The sequence below is a fragment of the Phocoena sinus genome, chromosome 13 (genome assembly GCF_008692025.1).
Source record: "Phocoena sinus isolate mPhoSin1 chromosome 13, mPhoSin1.pri, whole genome shotgun sequence".
Classification (NCBI taxonomy): Eukaryota; Metazoa; Chordata; class Mammalia; order Artiodactyla; family Phocoenidae; genus Phocoena; species Phocoena sinus.
In genome coordinates, this window is record NC_045775.1 from 21,096,383 (window position 1) to 21,118,371 (window position 21,989).

The 21,989-nt window shown below is 53.6% G+C and overlaps 2 protein-coding genes across 4 annotated transcripts in view; both read left to right on the plus strand.

The window, feature by feature from the left end:
* The window catches only part of MAPRE3 (microtubule associated protein RP/EB family member 3), a 48,609-nt gene extending 42,759 nt beyond the window's left edge, over positions 1–5,850 (plus strand). Inside the window, exons 2-7 of one of the 2 annotated variants that reach the window (XM_032652692.1) lie at positions 842–969; positions 2,023–2,168; positions 2,763–2,919; positions 4,241–4,395; positions 4,522–4,674; positions 4,916–5,850. In XM_032652692.1, the coding sequence (XP_032508583.1) occupies positions 849–969; positions 2,023–2,168; positions 2,763–2,919; positions 4,241–4,395; positions 4,522–4,674; positions 4,916–4,984 (801 nt within the window). In that variant the 5' untranslated portion in view covers positions 842–848 and the 3' untranslated portion in view covers positions 4,985–5,850. Of the gene's footprint in view, positions 1–841; positions 970–2,022; positions 2,169–2,762; positions 2,965–4,240; positions 4,396–4,521; positions 4,675–4,915 lie in introns of both variants that reach the window. The other variant, XM_032652693.1, reaches the window with a different exon arrangement.
* A 3,863-nt stretch (positions 5,851–9,713) lies between these two features.
* TMEM214 (transmembrane protein 214) lies at positions 9,714–20,442 on the plus strand. 2 transcript variants are annotated; one of them, XM_032653066.1, is made up of 17 exons: positions 9,714–9,895; positions 10,883–11,082; positions 11,644–11,794; positions 12,082–12,216; positions 12,464–12,546; positions 12,997–13,102; positions 13,214–13,295; positions 13,621–13,722; positions 14,097–14,238; positions 14,649–14,740; positions 15,034–15,082; positions 15,277–15,390; positions 15,626–15,743; positions 16,273–16,369; positions 16,553–16,721; positions 16,847–16,998; positions 17,199–20,442. In XM_032653066.1, the coding sequence occupies exons 1-17, from the start codon at positions 9,751–9,753 to the stop codon at positions 17,323–17,325; spliced, it is 2,064 nt and encodes a 687-aa protein (XP_032508957.1). In that variant the 5' UTR covers positions 9,714–9,750; the 3' UTR covers positions 17,326–20,442. The 2 variants fall into 2 exon arrangements, with proteins under 2 accessions (XP_032508957.1, XP_032508958.1); XM_032653067.1 differs by having other exon boundaries at positions 18,176–20,442.
* The last annotated feature ends 1,547 nt before the right edge of the window (positions 20,443–21,989 follow it).

Sequence of the window (21,989 nt, forward strand, 5' to 3'; positions counted from 1 at the left end):
CACAGGTTTCCAGCGTGGGTGACTGGGTGCCTGGTGGTGACCTTCACTGGGATAATGAATACAAGAGCAGAAGCATGTGTTGAGGGAAGTTTCTGGATAAGCGGAATTTAGGTGCCTGTGGATGGGCCAGCAGGCCACAGGGATTATAGGGCATGAAGTCGGAGCAGAGGCGAAGGTTAGTCAGCTTTCTAGAACCCAAATCTGGTCAAGTACTGTCTGCTTAAAATCCTCTAATGGCTTCCCTTGTTTAAACAGGGAGTCCAGACTCCTCCTCATGGTAACCAAAGCCCGTCGCTACCAGCCCCTTCCAGTCTCGTTGCGCCACACCCCAACACAAACACCCGCTCCCCAGGCCTGCTGAACAGCTCAGAGTCCCGGAATAAGCCATGCCTTTGTTCTTGATAGTCCTGGGGCCTGCACTGCCCTTCTACCCCATCCCCTGTATGTTCAGAAAATTCGTACCCCTTTCAGGCTGCTCTGAAGTCTTCGCTGACCCTGTCAAGCAGAAGGGATCCCTCCCTTCTTTGTGCCATCCCTGAACTTTGCATGTGCTGCTTTTCCTGCCCTGTCACTCCCTGCTGTGGGGATTTGCCTGTCTGTAAACTCCTTGGAGGCAGAGACCACATCTGACTTCGCCACTTCTTAGTGCAGGTCTAGCATATAGTAGACACTCACCAAATGTTTCAAGAGTGAATGAGTACCCCTTCTCCAAGAGGTAAACTGCTGGCCTGGAGGAAGATGCTTCTCGTTTCCCCAGAGACCCTCCAGCTCCCCCTCCTTCGGGCTCAAGAACAGCACAAGCCCCTCGGGGTCTTACCTTGCCTTTCTTCTTTCTTTACAGCTGGGGTATGGCCGTCAATGTGTACTCCACGTCTGTGACCAGTGAGAATCTGAGTCGCCATGATATGCTCGCATGGGTCAATGACTCCCTGCACCTCAACTATACCAAGATAGAGCAGCTCTGCTCAGGTGGGAGGCTGGGAATCGGGGGGAAGTGGGCCCTGCTGGGGGGACAAAGGGGGGTAGGCAGGAGGCAGAACAGCCACAGCGGACAGCGGAGCTTGTAACTGGGATTAAGGAGGAGTGCTGCAGAGCCCTCAACTAGCCAAAGTGTTTGGAGTTGGAGTAAGGAAATAGGGGTCTACGTGGGATGGAAAGAGTAAAAAGCAAAGAGCAGGGGCTTCCCTGGTGGCACAGTGGTTAAGAATCCGCCTGCCAATGCAGGGGGACACGGGTTGGAGCCCTGGCCGGGAAGGTCCCACATGCCATGGAGCAACTAAGCCCGTGCACCACAACTACTGCGCCTGCACTCTAGATCCCGCGAGCCTCAACTACGGAGCCCATGTGCCACAGCTACTGAAGCCTGTGCACCTAGAGCCCATGCTCCGCAACAAGAGAAGCCACCGCAATGAGAAGCCCGTGCACTGCAACGAAGAGTAGCCCCTGCTCACCGCAACTAGAGAAAGCCCACACGTACCAACAAAGACCCAATGCAGCCAAAACTAAATAAATTTATTTTTTAAAAAAAAAACAACCCACAGCTTCCTAAGGAGAGGTTAGGTTACTGTGTTAAAAAAAAAAAAAAAAAAGCGAAGAGCAGGAGAGGCACAGTAAAGGGCTACAGAAGGGGAGCAGCAGTGGGGACAGGCAGTGAAGCCAGAGGTCACGTGCACCAGGTCCAGCCTAGCCACTTCGCGGGGGGGAGGGTCCAAATCTCAGCTCTTCTTGTAGTGCAACCCTGGACAAGTCACCACACCTCTCTAGGTTTCAGTTTTTCCATCCATGAATGGAGATGACATCAGCTATCTAACCAGGGTTGCGGTTAGGATTAAAGCCCATACGTGCAGTGTTTGATATGGTGCTGGTACATAATTGCATCACTGAATGGCAATTGCTCTCACCCTTGGGAAGTCTGGCCCCGGCTCTGGGAACAGAGAGAGAGAAGAGGAGACGGAGAGGTTTGGGGGAGTGGCCCCAGTTGGCCTGGGGAAGTGAAAACGAGCACCTTGTGTTTCTCCACAGGGGCAGCTTACTGCCAGTTCATGGACATGCTCTTCCCTGGCTGTGTGCACTTGAGGAAGGTGAAGTTCCAGGCCAAGCTAGAGCATGAGTATATTCACAACTTCAAGGTGCTGCAAGCAGCATTCAAGAAGATGGGTGTTGATAAAGTAGGTGCCTGCGCTCTGAGGGGCCCCGAGGAGCTGTGTGACCCTGGGAAAGAAGATGGCCCGCCAGCCAGGGCAGCAGGGGCTGTTGGGGTCAATCCAGTTCTCACGCCTCTCTCCACCCCGACTCTCCAGGGGGCGTGTTCCCCCAGCTCCAGGCTCAGTGGAAAACCCCACAACTTTTGACATCCCATCCTGATGACATTCCTGTCCCTTTCTCCTCTCCGGACCCTACACCCCAGCACTTGAGCCTCGGTATATCGGTCCTATTAAGTTCCTCCTCTGTAAGGCCCAAGAAAAGTCTCCTGGCTCACTCGACTGCCTCAACGGCCCAGGACCCTGGTTCCAGCAGCCCTCACCCCACATGCAGGCACAGCACCAAGGGATGTCTCCCCACACACGTCCTCCTGTGCCTGGAGGAAAGGGCCTGCAGCCTACCCATCTGCTCTGGTGGCACGGGAGGGGGGCCAGGTGGAGGAGGTGGAGGATGCTGCAGCCCGGGGGCTGGCTTTCCTGAGAGCAGTGGCCCTCTCACAGAGAAAGGCAGCCCTGCGGCAGCAGGAGATTAAAGTTCTCTGCTTATGTGGTCTATTTCAGATCATTCCTGTAGAGAAATTAGTGAAAGGAAAATTCCAAGATAATTTTGAGTTTATTCAGTGGTTTAAGAAATTCTTTGACGCAAACTATGACGGAAAGGATTACAACCCTCTGCTGGCGCGGCAGGGCCAGGACGTAGCACCACCTCCTAATCCAGGTGATCAGATCTTCAACAAATCCAAGAAACTCATTGGCACAGCAGGTAATGTGCCCGAGCTGGGGGAGGGAGTGTGGCGGGCCGGGCCGGAAGGGCTCTACAGCCAGGAGCGGCCCCTGGGCCACCGGCCCGGCCCTGCCAGCCTAGAGGAGACTGTTATCACGGAGTTCAGATGACGCTGCCTGCTGCCCGCTTAGACCAGGGGGAATCACAGTAGGGAGGAGAGGGCTCCAGAGACTGCTACAAAAGGAGAGCCGCCGGCACCGGCCAAGGTGACAGCTGGTGATGGGAGGCCCCGGGGCACTTCCCTCTGTAGCCCGAGCCAACTCCTCTGCCTCAAGATGATGGGGCAGCCCCTGGCTTGGTTCCTCTGTCCAGGTCCATCCAGGCCAAGGGCCTGGGCCGGCACTACAGACACTTCTTGCCCTCTGCCCACTTGACTCCCCGGGGATGGGAGTTGGCCGAGCTTGACCATATCTTCCCGCATTTCCAAAATCCCACAGCCCTAAGTCCTCAAGAGATGAGTCTCTGGAAACGAGGCTTTGTCTGGGTTCCAGAGGAGAAGGGGAAAAAGCAACAGGGCCTTTGGGGGATGGGAAGGTTGGCGAGAGCAGAGGCGCAGCCCCATACGCGTCTGAACCCGTCATAGCAGAGCGGCTCCTCTGTGTGTGCTGCTGCCCGCCTGGGGCTGCCCCCACTCCTCTGCTTGCTTTGCATCAGCAGCTCAGTCCTGGGAGCCGCCATAGCTGGACAATAAGTGGCCACAGCATGCCGGGTGTGCAGAGGAGGAGTGGGGTCCCTGAATCAGGCCCGGCAGAGGGCCCTGAGGCAGGGAGCCCAGAGGGGCAGGGGCAGGCTTCTGTGGTCTCCTCCAGAAGGCACCCCCGGGGAGGATGGCTGTGGGCTGGGGTATCTGTTAGCGAAGACCCAGCGAGACCCCGTGCCAGCTACTTTTCCCCAGGCCCAGGCTGTCAGTGCGAGAGGGCCCTAAACCCTCCAGCCCCGCTCCCCAAATTCGCCATCCCAGTTCCCTCCTCTCCCCCTCAGGCCAGCTCTCCTCCCTGCCTACACCTTACACTTTCTTTAGTTCCCTGTAGAGCCTGCTCTCCCAGGCTTGCCAGAGGGCTGCCCCACTGCTGTGGTGTCACGTGTGGCCGTGGCTTGAGGCCTAGATGTAGATGCCCATCCTGAGAGGGGGAGGTGGGGAGGGCGAGAGTGCCTGCCTTTCGCATGGGCCTGCCCCGCAGTCACACCAGGCTGTCTCGTGCCACGTGAGCTGTGGGCTCACGCAGCCCCGATCTGACTTTTCTCCTCTGGGCAGTTCCACAGAGGACGTCCCCCACAGGCCCCAAAAATATGCAGACCTCCGGCCGGCTGAGCAACGTGGCTCCACCCTGCATCCTCCGGAAGAATCCTCCATCGGCCCGAAATGGTGGCCATGAGACCGATGCCCAGATTCTTGAACTCAACCAGCAGGTGAGTGGCGTGGACACTGGCAGCTGAGAAAGCCCCGCCACAAAAGCCAGGCCCCCGGGGCGTCAGGGCGGGAAGGGAGTCCGAGGCAGGGGTCTCTGGCTTGAACACCACCTTCTCCCCGAGCAGCTATTGGATTTGAAGCTGACAGTGGATGGGCTGGAGAAGGAGCGCGACTTCTACTTCAGCAAACTCCGGGACATTGAGCTCATCTGCCAGGAACACGAAAGCGAGAACAGCCCCGTCATCTCGGGCATCATCGGCATTCTCTATGCCACCGAGGTGAGTCCCGCCAGTGCCTGCTGAGCCTCCCGCACTCCCGCCGGACCCTCACACCAGAAGGGGCCTTGGAGAACGTGGGCCGATGAGGGCAGCCAGCCGAAGTCACCAGCCCAAGGTCTCACAGGGCGTGAGCAGGGCAAGTAGGACAGGAACCTGGGCCCTGGCTCCCAAGCTACCCTCAGGAGTCCGCACCCTCAGCCTGCCTGCCTGGCTCACCTCCTGTCTCCCTTCCGCCCTCCAGGAAGGATTTGCACCCCCGGAGGACGATGAGATCGAGGAACACCAACAGGAAGACCAGGACGAGTACTGAGGGCGGCTCCAGCCCTGGCTGACTGCACGGTTGCCGTGCCCCTCACCCCGCTCCCATGCCCACATTATAATCCTTCCCTGACAGCCAGCTGGCCGGGTGCTTTGTGTCAGTGCCGTGGCCCTGGGGAGCCTGGCGAGCAGGGCTTGGGGGGTGGGGGGCAGGTGAGCAGGTAGAGGCCCCTCCTCCTGTGGCAGAGGCCCAGTTGGGCGGGACCCCTGCCCATTCCCCACCCCTATTTATTTCCGTGGTCTCTGTGCTGTGTCGGCCAACACTTCCCAGGAGGCTGCTGCCGCCCACCCCAGCCAGCCGCCTGCTCCCCTGACAGCCAGCAGCTGTATATTTGACAAAGTCATTGGTATATTTTTACTTACTGGATTTTCCTTGCACTTTACCCGTTCTTTTCCCAGGGCTGACAGCACGGGCTCTGGGGCAGCGTGTCTGGCTTGGCCTCCCTTCCCCGTTGCCAGGGCTGTGGCAGGACTCACCGATTCTTATTTATTTTGTCTTTTGACTTCCCAGTAGTTGAGGGAAAGGCTGATGTCAGGAGAGGGATAGGGTGACTGAGGAGGGGGTGCCTTAGGCCCCGGTGGTCAGGGAGAGTGAGGGGAGCACGTGAGGGATGAAAATGACCTCCTGGCACCAGGCTTGCCCACCCTCGGCCCCCTGACCCCAGCACCGAAGCCCAGCACTGCCCCGAGGCCCCCAGCCACTCCCCCTGCAGCTTGGTTCATACCACACATTCTCTGCCTGGACCCTCCTGTACGTCTGCCTCCCCTCTGCCCGCCTCCCCAACCCCTGCCCCTCGGGCCACCCAGCCTGCATACGTGTTCACTTTTATTTAAATAAACTTGTGTGGTAAAAGTCCATACCACGTCTCCCTCCACTGAGCCACAGCCTGGCTCTCAGTGCTCTTCTCCTGAGCGACCCCATCTCCAGAGGCGATGGCCATGGAGCACAGCACCCCTGCCGTCCTCCCTCGGGCCCAGAAACCACCACTGGCTTAGCCTCAAGAGCCCAGCTCTGACCCAGCCCCCATCTCCCAACGCTGATGCCCGGGCTTTAAGGGCTTGCCATTCCCTGAAGAGGAACAAAGTTCAGGGCCATGGCCGTGATGATGGGCAGCCCAGTAAAGCAGCTGTGGGGTAACAGGGGGGCCTGGCTGAGAGGTGCTTTGTTTCAGTCCCCTTTGGGCCAGTATGACTGCATATTGTCCCCCACCCTTGTCAAAGCTCATACGCCCCACAACAGTGATCCAGCTGCGGACAAGGGCTCATGTGACAGAGCTGAGTGGGCTACAAAGAGCAACGGCTCTAAGAACTGAAGCCCAGAAGGAAAGCAATGTCCAAGGGGTTCCTTCCACAGAACAGGCTCTAACGGGAGCCAGGAACTCTTGTCACATCCTCCGTACAGCCCTGCAATCCTGGTGTGTGCCGGCCAAGGGCCACGATAACCAGTGTCCCGGAGGCCCCAAGGGCGCTGAAATGCATGTGGATACCGGGCCCATTCAAACAGAGCCTTGGCTGTCATCTAGAACAGTCCTGCATTTACTGACGAAAGGACTGAGAACAACATGTGACATGGCTTGCTCAAGGTGGTAAAAAACTAGACTAGAACTGAGACCTCCTGACTCAGGGTTCAGGGCTCACTTACAAAGACCACAGAGGTGTGACCTCCAGAACGTTCCTCTAGCTTCAGACTAGCCCTGGTAGATGTTTCCTTGCCATCCTGAGTATGCCTGAGATACTACGGGGATTGTGTTTCTGTCATGGCCCTGCTCCATGACCCTCCTCTGAGACTGCCACCACTTCTCAGATGACTCCAGTTATAAGCCTGAAATAAGCAAGCTGTGTCTGTTCGTTCCTCATTCACTTCAATTCCTCCGTTTGTCTCCCACCCCCATGCACAGAGACTCCTGATCTTATTCTGCTTTTCTTCTCCAACGAGTTCCCTGCCTGCATTTATTTATCATTATGATTTTTAACTTCTGTACCTAATTTTAAAAGGCTTTCCCCCCCACCATTCCAGGTAGATATAGTAAAAGATAAGGTAGTTTCCCTGCGTTGCCCAATGTTCATTTTCAGGCCGAGACCTCACCCTGCTGGTTAAGTGGGTGTGGTAGACAGAATAACACCTCCCCCAAGATGTCCACGTCATAATCCCCAGAACCTATGGCTATGTTAGGTTACATGGTGAAGGGGAATTAAACTGCAGATGGAATTAAATTGCTAATCAGTTGACCTTAAAATAGGGAGAGTATCCTGGATTATCCAGGTGGGCCCAATGTAATTGCAGGGGTCCACAAAATTGGGGCAGGGGGCAGGAGGTCAGAGTGATGCAATCTGAGGAGGACGTGACCCGCCGTTGCTGACTATGAAGGTGGAAGGGAGCTATGAGCGAAGGAATTCGGTCAGCCTCTAGAAGCTGGGAAAGGCAAAGAAACTCTCCCCTAGAGCCTCCACAATGGACCACTGCCCTGCAGACACCATATTTAGCCCAGTGAGACCCTGACAGACTTCCCCTTCCGGAACTGTAAGATTAGAAGTTTGCGTTGTTTTAAGCCAGTAAGTTTGTGGCAATGTGTTACAGCAGCAATAGGAAACTACCACAGTGGGTCAAACTGCTTCAGTGAGCTCACTCTTCTTCTCGCCTCCACACTGGACACCCACCCGTCCTCCTCTTTTGATTCTTCCCTCAAACCCCATGGGTACCTGCCTAAGCCCACCTCCATGGCTAGTGTCTAAGGCTGCTCTTTGAACACCCAGAGCTCAAGGATGTGAAGCCACTGCCTCCTTCCCAATGTCTGCAACATTTAAGATGGTGAACCATAATTTTCTGTTCACACGGTTGTCTCCCACACAAGCTTCGAGTTCCTCTCAAGCAAGTGAGGTGTGTCCTCTAGCTCCACCTAGCACCGTGCTAGGTGCTTAGGTAGAGAAGAAGGTGCTTAGGAAATGCTACTGGATAAGTAAGTGAATGACTTCTATCCCTTAGATGCCAAGTCACAACAGATGACCTGCCAGACTCTTCTAAGGAAAGATAGGAAATAAAGCCCCTCCCTTTCTATACATTTCCACCATGGAGCACCCCCCTTCTTTGCCTCTATGGAAAGCCCGTTCTGTTTCTCTTCCAAAAACCGTGTCTCTTCTGTGACCATACGTGTGACACAGAAGAGGTAGAACAAAGAGAAGATAGTGTCTGAGTAGAGCTAAACCAATGACCTGAAAAAAACGAATTGATTAATGATCAGCTCAAATCTGTTCCTTGCCAAAAGCACTGCATCTCAGAGGCAAAGTCAGCTATGGTCAGGCCTGAAGGGGCTGGAGGGCAGGCAGGAGGAGGCAGCAAGAGCCGGTTATATCCCCCTTCCTGCCTTTCCCCCACCCCATCCCATCCTTCACATATCCCCATTTACCTTCCCAGAAGCAGATGTGCCCCTTTCCTACTGGCTTCCCAGGGTCTGGAGGACAAAGTCCGAATTTGGCAGGCAAGGCCCATGGCATATGGACTCAGATCCCTTTCCGACCGCATCCCCTCCAAAATCCCTTAAGCACTGTCACATTGAACTACTTCCAGTCTCCCAGCCTTGCCACGCTGTGTCCCACCGCTAGGCCTCTGCTTAAATCAATAAATCCATACAACTGGCCTGTTCTCTCCACTTGTCCTAATCCCCAGCCAATGAAAATTTGCCCATTCCTCAGGACCCATCTCAAGTGCCGTCTCCTTCAAGGAGCCTTCTCTGATCCCCTTCCTAAAGGAGTTCATCACTCCCTAAGCTATTCGTCCTCTGGGAAACTGAACTCTATTCGTTCTTACTATAACGGCTTGCCTGTCTTGTTCCTCAGTATGGCAGGTGTGAATCCCGTCCTCAAATGTAGGAGTGTACATGAAATAGCACATTTCCTTAATCGTGATAGATCCCTTCCAGTTCACCTTCGCTCATCCTCCCCTGCTGGGATGCTTCAAGTTTTGAGGTCTCACGTGATACTACAAGCCTGGCAGAGGGCCCTCGGGAGATAGTGGATGTCTGAGCAGTAACCTGTCTGAGTGGTTCCCCAGGTCTGCAGCTCTCGATCCCTTCCCTGCCACATCTGGGACTTGGGACTGACTCTTGTGGTGGGAGTCAGAATCTTTTCTTTCCCATTGCCTGGAAGGGGAAACCCAGCGCTGGCTGTACCAGGGCCCCAGACTTTTCTGTGCCTCCTACCAGAAGGACTCTCCGCTCTCCACTTCCTGCCCTCCAAATACTGCCTCTTCCCTCAAACTCCATCCTCTTCCTTGTTCCTGCAGAACAGATTTTTATAGCTCATTAAACCCAAAGTTTAATCACTAGCAACAGAAAAACTAGCACTTTCCTACAAGGAAGGAAGCATTTAATCTTCAAACTCTCCTGGGAGACGAGGAGAACTATTTTCATTCCATCTTTCTTGCACAACTAGAACGGAAAGAAAAACAGAAACAGTTAAATTTCCACCAAGTCACCCAATGCCTTCACATTTTGCTCAATAAAAGTTGTCTGAATGCAAAAGCCGCTCATCTCAACATCTTTGCCTCGCTGGTTTTTTGCTGCGAAAAGGCCCCGACGCCGACCCGACCCCTGGAGTGGGAGAACCAGGCAAACACGAAAGACTACAAGTCCCAGGCTGCCTTGCGGGTGGCGTCACGTGACGTGACGCCGCGAGGCCCTGCGAGGAGACGTGGCAGAGCGCTGCGCGTCCGCGCCGGACAGGAAAGTCCAGGGAGGTGGCCGTGGCGGGAGGCTCGGAGTCATGTCGGCCAGGGCGGCGGGTGGGGGGCGCTGGGAGGTGGTGAAGAAGGGGCGGCGGCCTGGGGCCGGCAGCAGTGGTAAAGGCGGCGGAGGGGACCGCCGGGCCCTCGGAGAGGCGAACGGAGTGTGGAAATACGACCTGACCCGTGAGTACCCACCCGGCCCGCCGCCGCCGCCCGGCCCCGGGCCTGCCCCCACGGGTGGTAGGGAGCAGCTACCCGAGCCCAGAGGGTCAAAACACCCCCGGGCTCCTGGAGGCGCGAGCTCTCCTGCCGATCGGTACCTCCCAGTTCAGCCGGCGCTACCCTGGCATTGCCTATTTTGAGCCTCACGGGAGGTGGACAGCGCGAGGGAAGTCGCTGTCCTTGCCTCTCAAATGAGTAAACTGAGGCCCAGCGAAGTTAGATGCCTTGTCCAGGATCCCATATCAGTGGGGACCGGGATTCTGGTCTTCGGACGCTCAGCTGACTGCACATACGCCCTACCAGCTTTTCCCGGGCCCTGGCCTGGCCTCTCCGGGCAGGTGTCCGAGAGCTGCGGAGAGGCATCCTGGTTCATTATACACGGTGCCCCCGCCTTAAGTAACCAGCAGGTCGGGAGTGGGCGTGGGGACTGGGACGCACATGAGGCCCTGCACTGGGAGAAATGACCCACCACACACTGTCCACACCCACCAAGTATTATTCTAAGTGGTGCCGGTTTCCTCAAAGCCTCCTGGAGGAGTGGAGAAAGCTTGCCACTTGTTGATTATAGAGTTGTCACATCTGAACCAAAAGGAACTGGGGTAGAACCAAGATGGAAAAATCCTGACCTCCCAGACTGGTAGCCATTCAACAAAGAAGCCAGCCGTCCGTATCCCACCCCCGACCACCGATTCTCACATACTCTGATTTCCTAATAAAGAAACGCCTCATCTCTCTGAAAGAGCCCACGAACTCACGAGCTGTGATTACTGAAGAAGCAGCCAGGAGGGCTCCCTGCCCTGCTCCTGAAGCAGGACAGCAAGAAGGGGCTTTGAGGCAGGATCCTCCCTGGAGATGAATTAGGTGACAGTGTGGAGGAAGGGACCACTGTTCCTGTGAGGCCCTCCTGACTCAGGGCTGCCCCCCTTTCTCTGCCTGTCATTACCCCAGCTCCAATCCAGACGACAAGCACCCTGTATGAGCGGGGCTTTGAGAAAATCATGAAGCGGCAGAATAAGGAGCAGGTTCCACCCCCTGCTGTGGAGCCTAAGAAACCGGGGAACAAGAAGCAGACTAAGAAGGTGGCCACGCTCACCAACCAGAACCAGAAGCAGGGCCGCTTTCGCAGCCTGGAGGAGGCACTGAAAGCTGTGAGTGTGCCTAGGCTTTAGGCAGGGCAAGAATGAGGACTCAAGGAGTAGAGAAAATGAGAGGAGCGGGAGGGGGACAGGCGGCTCAGGGACCTGTGGAATGTGGGACATTGCGGGCCGAGAGGAGGCGTTCAGGAAAGGCTGGAAACCCCAAGGGGCACAGTGTTTGCACTTAGGATGGAAAGGAAATACGTTTATAGAGAAAGATTAGTGAGAGGAGGGCCTTGAAAATCCAGAGATACAGGGAGGATTTAGAAAAACTGCTTGTGGTTCCTCTCCACAAGGAAGGAGTGATCTTTCATTTTCCATCTAGTCTTCTGTTTTTCCCCTTGAACCTGTGAAGGGCCCAAGAGTATTAGTCCTTGAGATCAGCAATTGCAGCTGTCATGGCCTCTGTTTCCTAAAGATCTGGATTCAGCAAAAGTGTGGCATTCCACATACTTTCGTTTAAAAGCAGAAACCCTTTGTTCTTCCTACCACCACCTAGTTCAACCATTTTCCCACCTCTACCCCATTACCCTGTACCCACAACTCACCATGAGGGTCCTGTGTCCCTGGCAGCTGGACGTGGCAGCTCTGCAGAAGGAACTGGACAAGAGCCAAAGCGTGTTCTCTGGGAACCCATCTGTGTGGTTGAAGGACCTGGCCAGCTATCTCAACTACAAGCTCCAAGTACCTCCAAGTGAGCCCACACTAAGCCAGCATACTCACGGTTAGTTCTCCAGACAAGTTCAAGGAAATTATGGAAGGGCTGTGCGTAAGCATGTCACTTAGTAACTGAGCCCAATGCCCCCTACTGCCCCGATTTACATGGGTGATTTCAGCTGTTCTCAAATCATCATGGCTTAAAAGTTTCCGGACCGCATTGAAAAAGGGAGGATGCCAGCCACAGCGCAGTGACCTCTGCCTCCACTTACCGTTCTCAGGGGGCAAACCAGAGCTCTCAGAGCTGGCAGGGGCTTCTGGTCCTAGCACTCATACGAGGCCTCTCGGCCGCAGATTATCCCTACAGCCTGGTGAGCCGGGAGCTGCGTGGGATCATCCGAGGGCTACTGGCAAAGGCAGCGGAGTCTCTGGAGCTCTTTTTTGACCACTGTCTATTCACCATGCTACAAGAGCTGGATAAGACGCCAGGTGAGAGGGGCCCGTGAGGGATAGCCCAGTCCCATCTGGGGAGCCAACCCCCTTTTTCCTGCTTCAGGAGTAGCTGGGTGGTTCCGTTTCAGCAGAGAAGCGTGCTAACCTCAACACTCTTTTGGAAAAGGAGGAGGATGTTAGGACTCGCTGGGCCTGGGCTCTGGGCTCTCAGCTGTCAAAAGGGAGGTTACGGGTTTGGGATGCTGATTAGTATATGTAGGTCTGAGAATGTATCTGTCTCCAGGGGAGTCACTACACGGTTACCGCATCTGTATCCAGGCCATTCTGCAGGACAAGCCCAAGATCGCCACCATGAACCTGGGCAAGGTGAGCTCAGGGTCATGGTGGGGACATCGGGAGGCTAGGATTGGGGAGACTGCGCGGAATCTACACTGTTAGACCCAATTAAGGGGTAGTGGGAGGTCCTGTAAGACAGATGATCACATCTGACATTGTTAGCGCTTACTGTGTCTACTCTGTACATTATATGAGGTAGGTACTGCTGCTGTTCCCACTTTGTAGATGAGAAGATTGAGCCACAGAGGGGTTCAGTAACTTTCATAGAGTTGGTCAACTAGTAAGTGGCAAGTATGGATGGAGGCCACAGCCTGGTGCCGGAGCCTGCCCTCTGAATCGCTCCGCCATGCTGCCGTGCTGCTGCCCTGTCCCACAGCCTGCCCCTCCTCTCTCAGTTGACATCTCTCTTCCTCCCTGGCTTGGGGGGTGCTCCTGGCGCTCTGCCCTATCCCAACCTGTCTCTCCCACCGGTCTCCTCAGTTCCTGGAACTGCTGAGGTCCCACCAGAGCCGACCAGCAAAGTGTCTGACCATCATGTGGGCCCTGGGTCAAGCAGGTTTTGCCAATCTCACCGAGGGACTGAGAGGTAACGAGGAAGTGGGGAAGAAAGAGGGAGGTTTTGGAGCCAGCAAGTTGCTCTTTAATGTTCTCAGTGGATCCAGGCCTGAGGCTTCCTCCCTGACCTTTGTCTCCACAGTGTGGCTGGGGATCATGCTGCCTGTGCTGGGCATCAAGTCTCTGTCTCCATTCGCCATTGCATACCTGGATCGGCTGCTCCTGTGAGTAACGGCAGGGCACAGCAAGGCCAAGGCCCAGGGTGTTTTCCAGTGGCTGTTTCAGCAAAATGGGATGCTGTGATCCTGGTTTCTGTAGATGTGAGGAAAATCAGGACCAGCTCCTCCCAACTCACAATGTGATGGGGAAGAAGGAAAGGGAGGGAGCCAGGAAGGGGAGGGGGATGGGGTAGAGTTTATGCCCTTTTTTTTTTTTTTTTTTTTTTTTTTGCAGCTAGGGTATGCCCTTTTTTCTTAGATGTTATTCTTAGCTGTGTCCATGGCCCGGGCAGGTGATCCCCAACAAGCCTGTTTCTTTCTTCCTCCACAGGATGCACCCCAACCTCACCAAGGGCTTTGGCATGATTGGCCCCAAGGACTTATTCCCACTTCTGGACTTTGCCTATATGCCCAACAACTCCCTGACTCCCAGGTAGGGCTGCCCTGGGGCACACCTGCTGTGATAGATCCCAGCAGAGGGTTAGGAGTAGACAATATATGTCCCTTCCCCTCCAGCCACTCTACATCTGAGATTATCAGCCTGCAAGTACAAGGGATCATTGAACCCCTGGAATTATATGGGCCCTCAAGTGTGATTGGCATGTGGGCATTTTCCTGGGGAGGGGACCCATGACTCTGAGCAAATTTTCCAAGAAGTCTCCGAGTCTAGAAAGATGCAGAACCATCACAAGGCCCTTCATGACTGCCCGCCTTGGGCAGGGTGTGGACTCTGAGGCAGGCAGAAGGGACACAGCGCACAAATCCATTTAGAGCTGTGCCTGCCTCTCCTCTCAACCCCCTCCACAGCCTGCAGGAGCAGCTCTGTCAGCTCTACCCACGACTGAAGGTGCTGGCATTTGGGGCGAAGCCGGAATCCACCCTGCACACCTACTTCCCCTCCTTCCTGTCCAGAGCCACCCCTGGCTGCCCTCCGGAGATGAAGAAAGAGGTGAGGAAATGGTGGGAGGCTCCTTTTTCCTTCCCAGGGGTCTGCTACAGAGGTCCTTATCTGCTGACAAAGGCCCTGCTTCAGGGAGCCCGTTTTCTGGGCATCCCCTTAGCTCACTCCTGACATGCTCTGCCCTCAGAAGAATGGAGCTGAAAAGAGGCACATTCAGGCCTGGCTGGTCTCTGATATCCTGCCCCTTGCAGACAAGTGAACTTCGAGCTCAGGAGCCCTGGCCTCCCCCTTTACAGCCTCTTGGAGAGTTTTGGGGTATGGGCACAATTTCTCCATCCTTTAGGGTGGATGTGTTGCCTGGATGGCCTCACTTAGGAGAGGGGGATTACCTCCCAGCAGTCTCCCTGCCGCCAGCCCCGGGCCCCAGCAGTGTCTCCCTTCTCCTGTCCCCTGTGCAGCTCCTGAGCAGCCTGACCGAGTGCCTGACGGTGGACCCCTTCAGCACCGGCGTCTGGAGGCAGCTGTACCCCAAGCACCTGTTACAGTCCAGGCAGGTGGGGGTGGGAGGGTCACCCGCCCCTGATCCACACAGAGAAGCCTTAATTCACGTTTCTGGTGTGTCCCTGTCCTAGAAGCAGAAGGGGGACGTTTGTCGCTTGTTGAGGCTCATGCCCCTCAAGCTCAGTGGGAACACTGCTGGGAGGCCTCTAGGAAGCTGCTCCTCTGCAGGGGGCGGGGAGGTGGCTATCTTTCAGCCTGAAGGAGCGGGGCCTCATGGAGGACAGGGGGATGGAAGGGGCCAAGTGGGCCTCCTGATTGGAAGGGGTTGTGCTTTCCCCGCAGCCTGCTGCTGGAGCACTTGCTCAGGTCCTGGGAGCGGATTCCCAAGAAGGTAAGGAGCTGGGAGGACATGGCAGGCTGAGCCTCATCTGGGTTCTGGGTTCATACCCCTCAGCCACTGTCCCCCCTTTCTGAGAAGGTGCTCTGTTAGCACATCTGGCATGGAAAACGAAGCAGAATGGAGGCTCAGGGTTCCGTCCTGGGCCAAATCTTACGATCTCAGCCTAGACTTTTCTTACCCTATAGACACAGAAGTCTTTGCAAGAAACCATTCAGTCCTTCAAGCTTACCAACCAGGATCTGCTAGGGAAGGGCAGCTGCAGCAACCAGGATGTCATCACCTGTGACGCGGCCTGCAAGGTGCCAGCGCCCAGCCCTCCCCCAGCCCCACAAACTGTTCTGCGTCGCTGTCTCAGCACACCCTGGGGTGGGTCTGTGTCCCATTCCTGCCCCACCTGTCCTTGGAGCCCGCACTACCTCCTGGGTAATGTGAGGGCGGGATCCTCTCCCTGGAAGGCCTAGCTCGAGGCCTGCCTTACGAGGCAAGGAGCAGCCCCTCTCCCTTCTGACCGCTGCTCTCTACCCCTTCTCCTAGAGTCTGTTGCAGCAGGCACGGGGCTTCTGGCTGCCCTGGACGCGGCTACTCCTGTTGGTGCTGGTCTTTGCCATAGGTTTCCTGTGCCATGACTTCCGGTCACACAGCTCTTTCCAGGGTAAGCAGGGATTGGCAGGCAAGGGAGACAGCCTGGGGCTCTCTATGGGGACACAGAGCTGGATGTAGCACTCCCCGCCCCCAACACAATCCGGAACAAACACTTTTCTGACAGACGTTTCAATCACACCTCAGATCAGACAGGTGCTTTGCAGTATAGAAATGCTTGCATATTCATGGTCTCATTTGAGTAGATGTGTATCTTGTTTTTAACTTCTGAGGAAATTGAGGCTCAGAAAAGTTTACCAATTAGCTAAAATACAGCTAGGAAATAGAAGGGCCGACCCTCAAAGCCGAGGCTTCTTGATGCCTAAGCCCTGGGCTCCACCTGGCTGCACCCTTCTTGCTCCCCTGGCCTGCATCCTCCCTCCGTGTATGCTCCAGAGCAGACTGGAGGCAGCTCTGCAGCCCCAGGAGCACACTGAGTTCTGCCCCACCCCTCACTGGGTCTGCCCTGGGGCCTGTAGTGTCTGTCTCTCCGATCCCTTCCCCGCTCACCTCCCAGCTCACCCGAGGCCCCCTTTACTCAGCCTCCTTTTCTGGCCGGTTGCTTCATTCATCTGGTGTCTTGCCTGCTGGCCAACAAGCATGTATCAAGATCTACTCCTACAGCCTGCAAGGCTACAGGTGAGCACCTCCTGGGGAGGGGTGGGGTGGGAGAGAGAGGGCTTGCGTTTTCAGGCATTGACAATCAGTGGGAAGTGATGGTGGTTTTCCTTTCCCAAGGCCTCCCTTGCCCCAGCTGTTCTTGGGCCAAATTGCCTGTGAAAACTCAGAGACCTCCTTCCTCCCCTATGCCTTCTCCTACAGCTGGCTGGAGGAGACATTGCCGACCTGGGGTTCCCACTTGCTGACCATGGTGAGGCCCAGCTTGCAGCTGGCCTGGGCCCACACCAGTGCCACAGTCAGCTTCCTTTCTGCCCACTGTGCCTCCCACCTTGCCTGGTTCGGTGACAGCCTCACCAGCCTCTCCCAGAGGGTAAGCCAGAGACAGGGAGGTCAGAGAAGGCTGCTCTCGCCAGGGGCTGAGTTCTTGGGAAGGTGCAGCCCCATGTGGACTGCATTCCCTGGCCACTCTAATCCCGTCCGTTCTCCACGGTCCAGCTACAGATCCAGCTCCCTGATGCCCTGAACCAGCTGCTCCGTTCTCTGAGGGAGCTGCTCCTGTTTCTTTACCAGAACGTCCTGCTGCCCACGTGGCACATGCTGCTTGAGGCCCTGGCCCGCGTCCAGGAGCGCTGCCATGAGGCGTGCAGGTGAGACCCTTGCCCGGGGCACGCCCTTTCTCCAGGGAGCTCCAAGGCTCCTCTGTTGAGTCTCTCGCTCTGCCCTGGCCCCTGCTCATCCCTTGGCCACTTTGGGATGCGGGTTGTGAGTGTGAGCTACAGCCCTGTGACTCGACGCAGCTGCACGTCACCGCGTTCCAACCTCCACAAATGTTCTCCTTTCCTCCCAGAGGTGGGGTGACCTGGGACTGCGTGAAGACACAGCTCAGTGAGGCTGCCCACCAGACCTGGCTCTGCCTACAGGAAACCACAGTGGCCTTCTTGAACTGGGCATTTGCCATGATACCCCAGCAGTAGGCCCTGCCTCCCTGGCTGCTGGGTTCTGTCTGGAGCAGACCCTCTGAGACTGCTGGCGGGGAGAGGGTGGCAGTTCTGCATGGGAGTCTTTGTTACGTGGTGCCTAAGTTCTGTCTCCTAGGCAAGTGGTTGGCTGCCTCTGCCTCAGTTCTTCCACTTTGGCAGCAGCTGAGCCCAGGGGTATCTCAGCCTCCTACCCACGATTCCACTGAGCACTGCTCTGCCCGATTGCACACAGCTCCCAGCCTCTGTCCTTGGGCTGGTAGCCTCTCTCGCCTCCTCTCTTGTCTCCTGCTCTCCACTTCCTTCCCTCTCATTCCTGAAACCTCAGACAGCTCATCTCCAAAAAGGTGGGACTCCAGCAAGTGGTTTCTGCCTTCTTCCGACAAATGATTCCTGCTCCCAGACTTCAGCCGCAGCAGAAAAAAGAAAGGGACCTCCAGAAGAATCCAGAAGAATATAGCACCTCAGTGGGTGGCAGCAGCTTCGCCTCTACCACACCCTGGGTGTGGCTGTCAGTGGACATGGAGGCCTGGGTGGAAAGGCCTCTCACCTCAAAATGCTCAACTTGGGTCCTTCAAGGCCCCTCACTGCCCCTTCCATTGTGGTCCTACTTCCTCACTCTCCATTCCCCTTCAGTGCTGGGGGATCTCTGCCCCAGTGTTCAGCCTTTCTCTGCTGCCCACCCCTACCATCTGTCTGGAGAGCAGAGCCCAGGTAATCGTGTGCCTTGGGCCCAGGGAACCTTCAGCAGTCAGTTGAGACATGATGTGGCCCATGGGTATGCCTGCTCGGTGGAATAAAGGACACAGATTTGATTTCTAGCTTTCCTCTGTGCCTCTTCACACAGGAATTCCTGTAGTTGTGGACAGGAGGACAAAATTGGAGCACCTGCACGTTCTTCAGCCCCCCGCCCTCCCGAAGATTGTAGCCACTGGCTGTAATTGAGCTTCTGGCAAGGAAAGCCCATTCTAAAGTTTGGTCTGTCGAGGGTTCTGGACACACTCCTCTTGCTCATGTATTGTCTCACTTGTCCCTGTGATTTGCGTCCCAGGATTTGCCTTGGTAGCTTGAGTATTTTATGCTTGGAAAAGTTGGGGAGAGTCTCCTAGAGGAATTCTTGGCCAGTGATCAGAGGGTGTCTCCTTTGTTCCCAGGACCTTAATTTATTAATTCGTTCATTTTATAGGCAGTGAGTGAAAGGTTTAGAACTCCAAGAGTCAAGGGTTTATCACCAAAGTCCCTTTTAATTTTTGACTTGAGACTATAATAATTAGTCAGCTAACTGCATGGGTTTTCGGTTCTCACCTCAAGCTTCTTTCCTTAAATGTTTCAAAAAGTATAAGCAGTGCTAGAGGTGCACTGCCTGCTCCAACTTCCGTGGGCTGGTTTCTGCTTCCGTCCTAAACACCTGAGATGGCCAGCTGCCACTTTCCCCTTCACAGGCTGCCCTGAGATGCTGCCTCCATTTCCAGCAGCAAGATTATAAAGAAGCAAGCATAGAAAAGTCTTGATACAACGTGAGGTCGTGAGGACTATAGCATCTCACACTTTTGTTCTCTTTCCTTGTTAGGATGTAACTACATTACCACATTGGGAAGAACCCTGCTCTTCTAGTGGCAGTCAGCCATGACCATTTTTCCCAGAAAAAAAGAAACCCCGCCTGGCAAAGGACCAAGGTTTAGGACTGCTAGGCAGGACTGTCCAAGGGCCCCAAGACATGTTCCATTGCCTCAGTTCTTCCTTACCAATCAGATGGGTTCAACTCTTAAGAGTAGTGAATCCTTGTAACTGTCCTGTATTCAAGGCAAATTGAAGAAAGGGGGCTGGTGTGAGCTTGGGTTGGCACGAGCGCAGGACCAGTAAAATGATAACACTCTGTCCTACAATGACACTGAGTCCAGCCAAGGCTGCTGGACTGGATTTTCAATCTAGCAACTCAGAGAATCCCACTTATAAGTGCTTCATTGTTTTCTAATGTGTGTACTCTTTCTACCTTGTTAGGTTCATTTAATCTCTGACATATGATCCTGGGATGCAGCATTTTTCTTTCACTCAGGTAAACTGGGGTCTCCACAGCCTCTCCCAGGGACACTGACACCTGAATTGGCTTTATTCAGTAGACACAGTGGTTTGACCTGATAACTGGAATTGTCAGAATTTTTCCTCTGTCATTAGTCCGACACTGTACCTGCTGTCCATTAAAGCTAGACCAGACATCCAGATGTTTTACTTTAGCAGAACTGTCAACGAACAGGAATCCAAGCTGAGCCAGTTAGTTGAACCAGTATGGACTGGTGGAGTATACTGATGCCGGCCAGCAGGCAGTCACACTGGTAGTTGGTGTTTTGGGAAGTAAACTGACACCTGAAAGATCACTTCTAGACATTTTAACTTTACTTTTCACACACAGGTGGAGTTTTACAGAGAACATACCATACAACTGATGGGCAGTTTGAATATTGTTAACTAACTTTAGTTATTACCAGTTCTTGTACGGACTTGCAAATTATATCGCATGACTCATTAGAAACACTTCTTTCCGTTTTTCTAAGTCTTAAATCATGGTTTTGGTTTCCCCTGGTCATGTGTACCCCGTCTACAGCTTCAGCTTTAGAGCAGGGCAGCCTGATGGGGAGCCTTACTATGGATAGATAATGTTGCTGGACTCCCACCTGTGACATTGGCAGTCCATTCTCAAATGGCTCCACGCTTACTAGAGTGGAGTGTTTCCCACAGAAATAGGCATGCCTGCCCTGCCCTATTCCAGAATGACCCAGTTGTCAATTATACAGAAATTTCAATGGTTGGATGACCTCTGAGCATTTTAATATGTCTTAATCTCTCCTGAAGGAGTTTGGATTTAAGTGAACACTTAAAGTGACTAATTCTTTTTCTACATAATCTTCCTGGTTCTGCTCCCAGGGGGACTTTAGGGGGAAAAGGACCTTGCTTTTCCCTATGTGATGTTCCACTTTTACCTGGCAGTTTCATTGCCCAGACTTGAAGTATAAGAATTTGGGGGTGAGGGAGAGCTTTCACCATTCAGGGCATGAGCGAGTACTTATTGACTATTGAATATTCTACCTATTAATAAAAACGTTGAGTTCAGACATGTTGGATGTGCCTTGGTATATCTTTTTTACTGTGTTAGTACACAAGTTATTAATTTTTAATAGACTTTATTTTTTATAGCAGTTTTAGGTTCACATCAAAACTGAGCAAAAAGTACACTCCCCTTGCCCCACACTCCACAGCTTCCCTCATGTCAACATCAGTGAACCTACACTGACACATCAGTGTCACCTGGAGTCTGTAGTTCCCATTCAATCTTTTTAAATTTATTGACTTGTTACGTAACATGTGGGCTATCCTGGAGAATATTCCATGTACACTTGAAGAATGTATTCTGCTGTTGTTGGGTGGAATGTTTTGTATATGTCTGTTAGGTCTGGTTGGTATGCTGATCAAGGCCTCCATTTCCTTACTGAGCTTATAAATACATTCTTAATGTTAAAAAACTTACAAATCAGTAAGAAAAGCACTAAACAACAGTCAAACTGTGGATGAAAGACATACTTCATAAAAGAAATGCAAATGAACAATAGATTGGGGGGAAAAGTCCATTTCGTTGGCAAAGAAGTGTACATTTAAAATAAGGTAGCACTTACTTTTGCCTATCATATTAATAAAAGTTTTTTTAAGTGATAATATACTCTGAATGCTGTGATAGAAATTGGTATGTTTCTGGGAATTAATTTGGTAATATTTATCAAAAGCCTTAACAGTTTCATACTACTTTACCAAGTAGTTCCACTCCTGTAAATATATTCTAGAGACTAGAGAAGTAAACAGAAATATAGACAAAGATTTATGTACAAGAACATTTATTGTAGCAGTATTAATAGGAAAAATTTGGATAAACTGTGTCCAACAATAAGATGAATATTTCAATGAACTTTTGTAAAAAAGCAAACGATGAGAAATGGCTGTTCAAATGGTGATTTCAAAAAATCTTTAATGACAAAATTGCTTATTATTAATTGAGCTCAATTTATTGAAACATTGGCTACAATAAGAAATACAGAAAATAAGCGTTGGCAAGGTTGTGGAGAAATTGGAACTCTTCTACAATGGTGGTGGGAATGAAAAATTGCTCAGCCGCTGTGGAAAACAGTTTGGCAGTTCCTCAAAGAGTTAAACATAGTTACCGTAAAACTCAGCAATTCCGTTCTTAAGAGTATACCCAGGAGAAATGAAAACATACATCCACACAGAAACTTGTACACGAATGTTTATGGCAATATTATTCGTAAAAGCCAAAAGGTGCGCCTGCTGGCCGCTGGTGGGGGACTCTAACACCCAAGGAGACGGGAGGAACCCCAAAGTGAACCAGTAGGACGGAGGGGGGAGGAGAAGTGGAGGCCAGACAGGATTGGCACCCCTGAGGCTGGGGAGATCAGGAGAAGCAGGTGAGAGTGACTCTCGGAGAGCAGCCGGAGAGGAGCAGAGGGTGATCGCCTGGCCCACTTAGGCCGGGGAGCCTGCTGAGCTCCCAGGTGAGGTCCCCTAGCCTTTGGGACCAGGGATGGGGGGCACGCCTGGGCCCCTTCTGTTCCTGGAGCCTAAGCCCCACCCCCCACAGCTCCCAGGGCCTTTCCCAG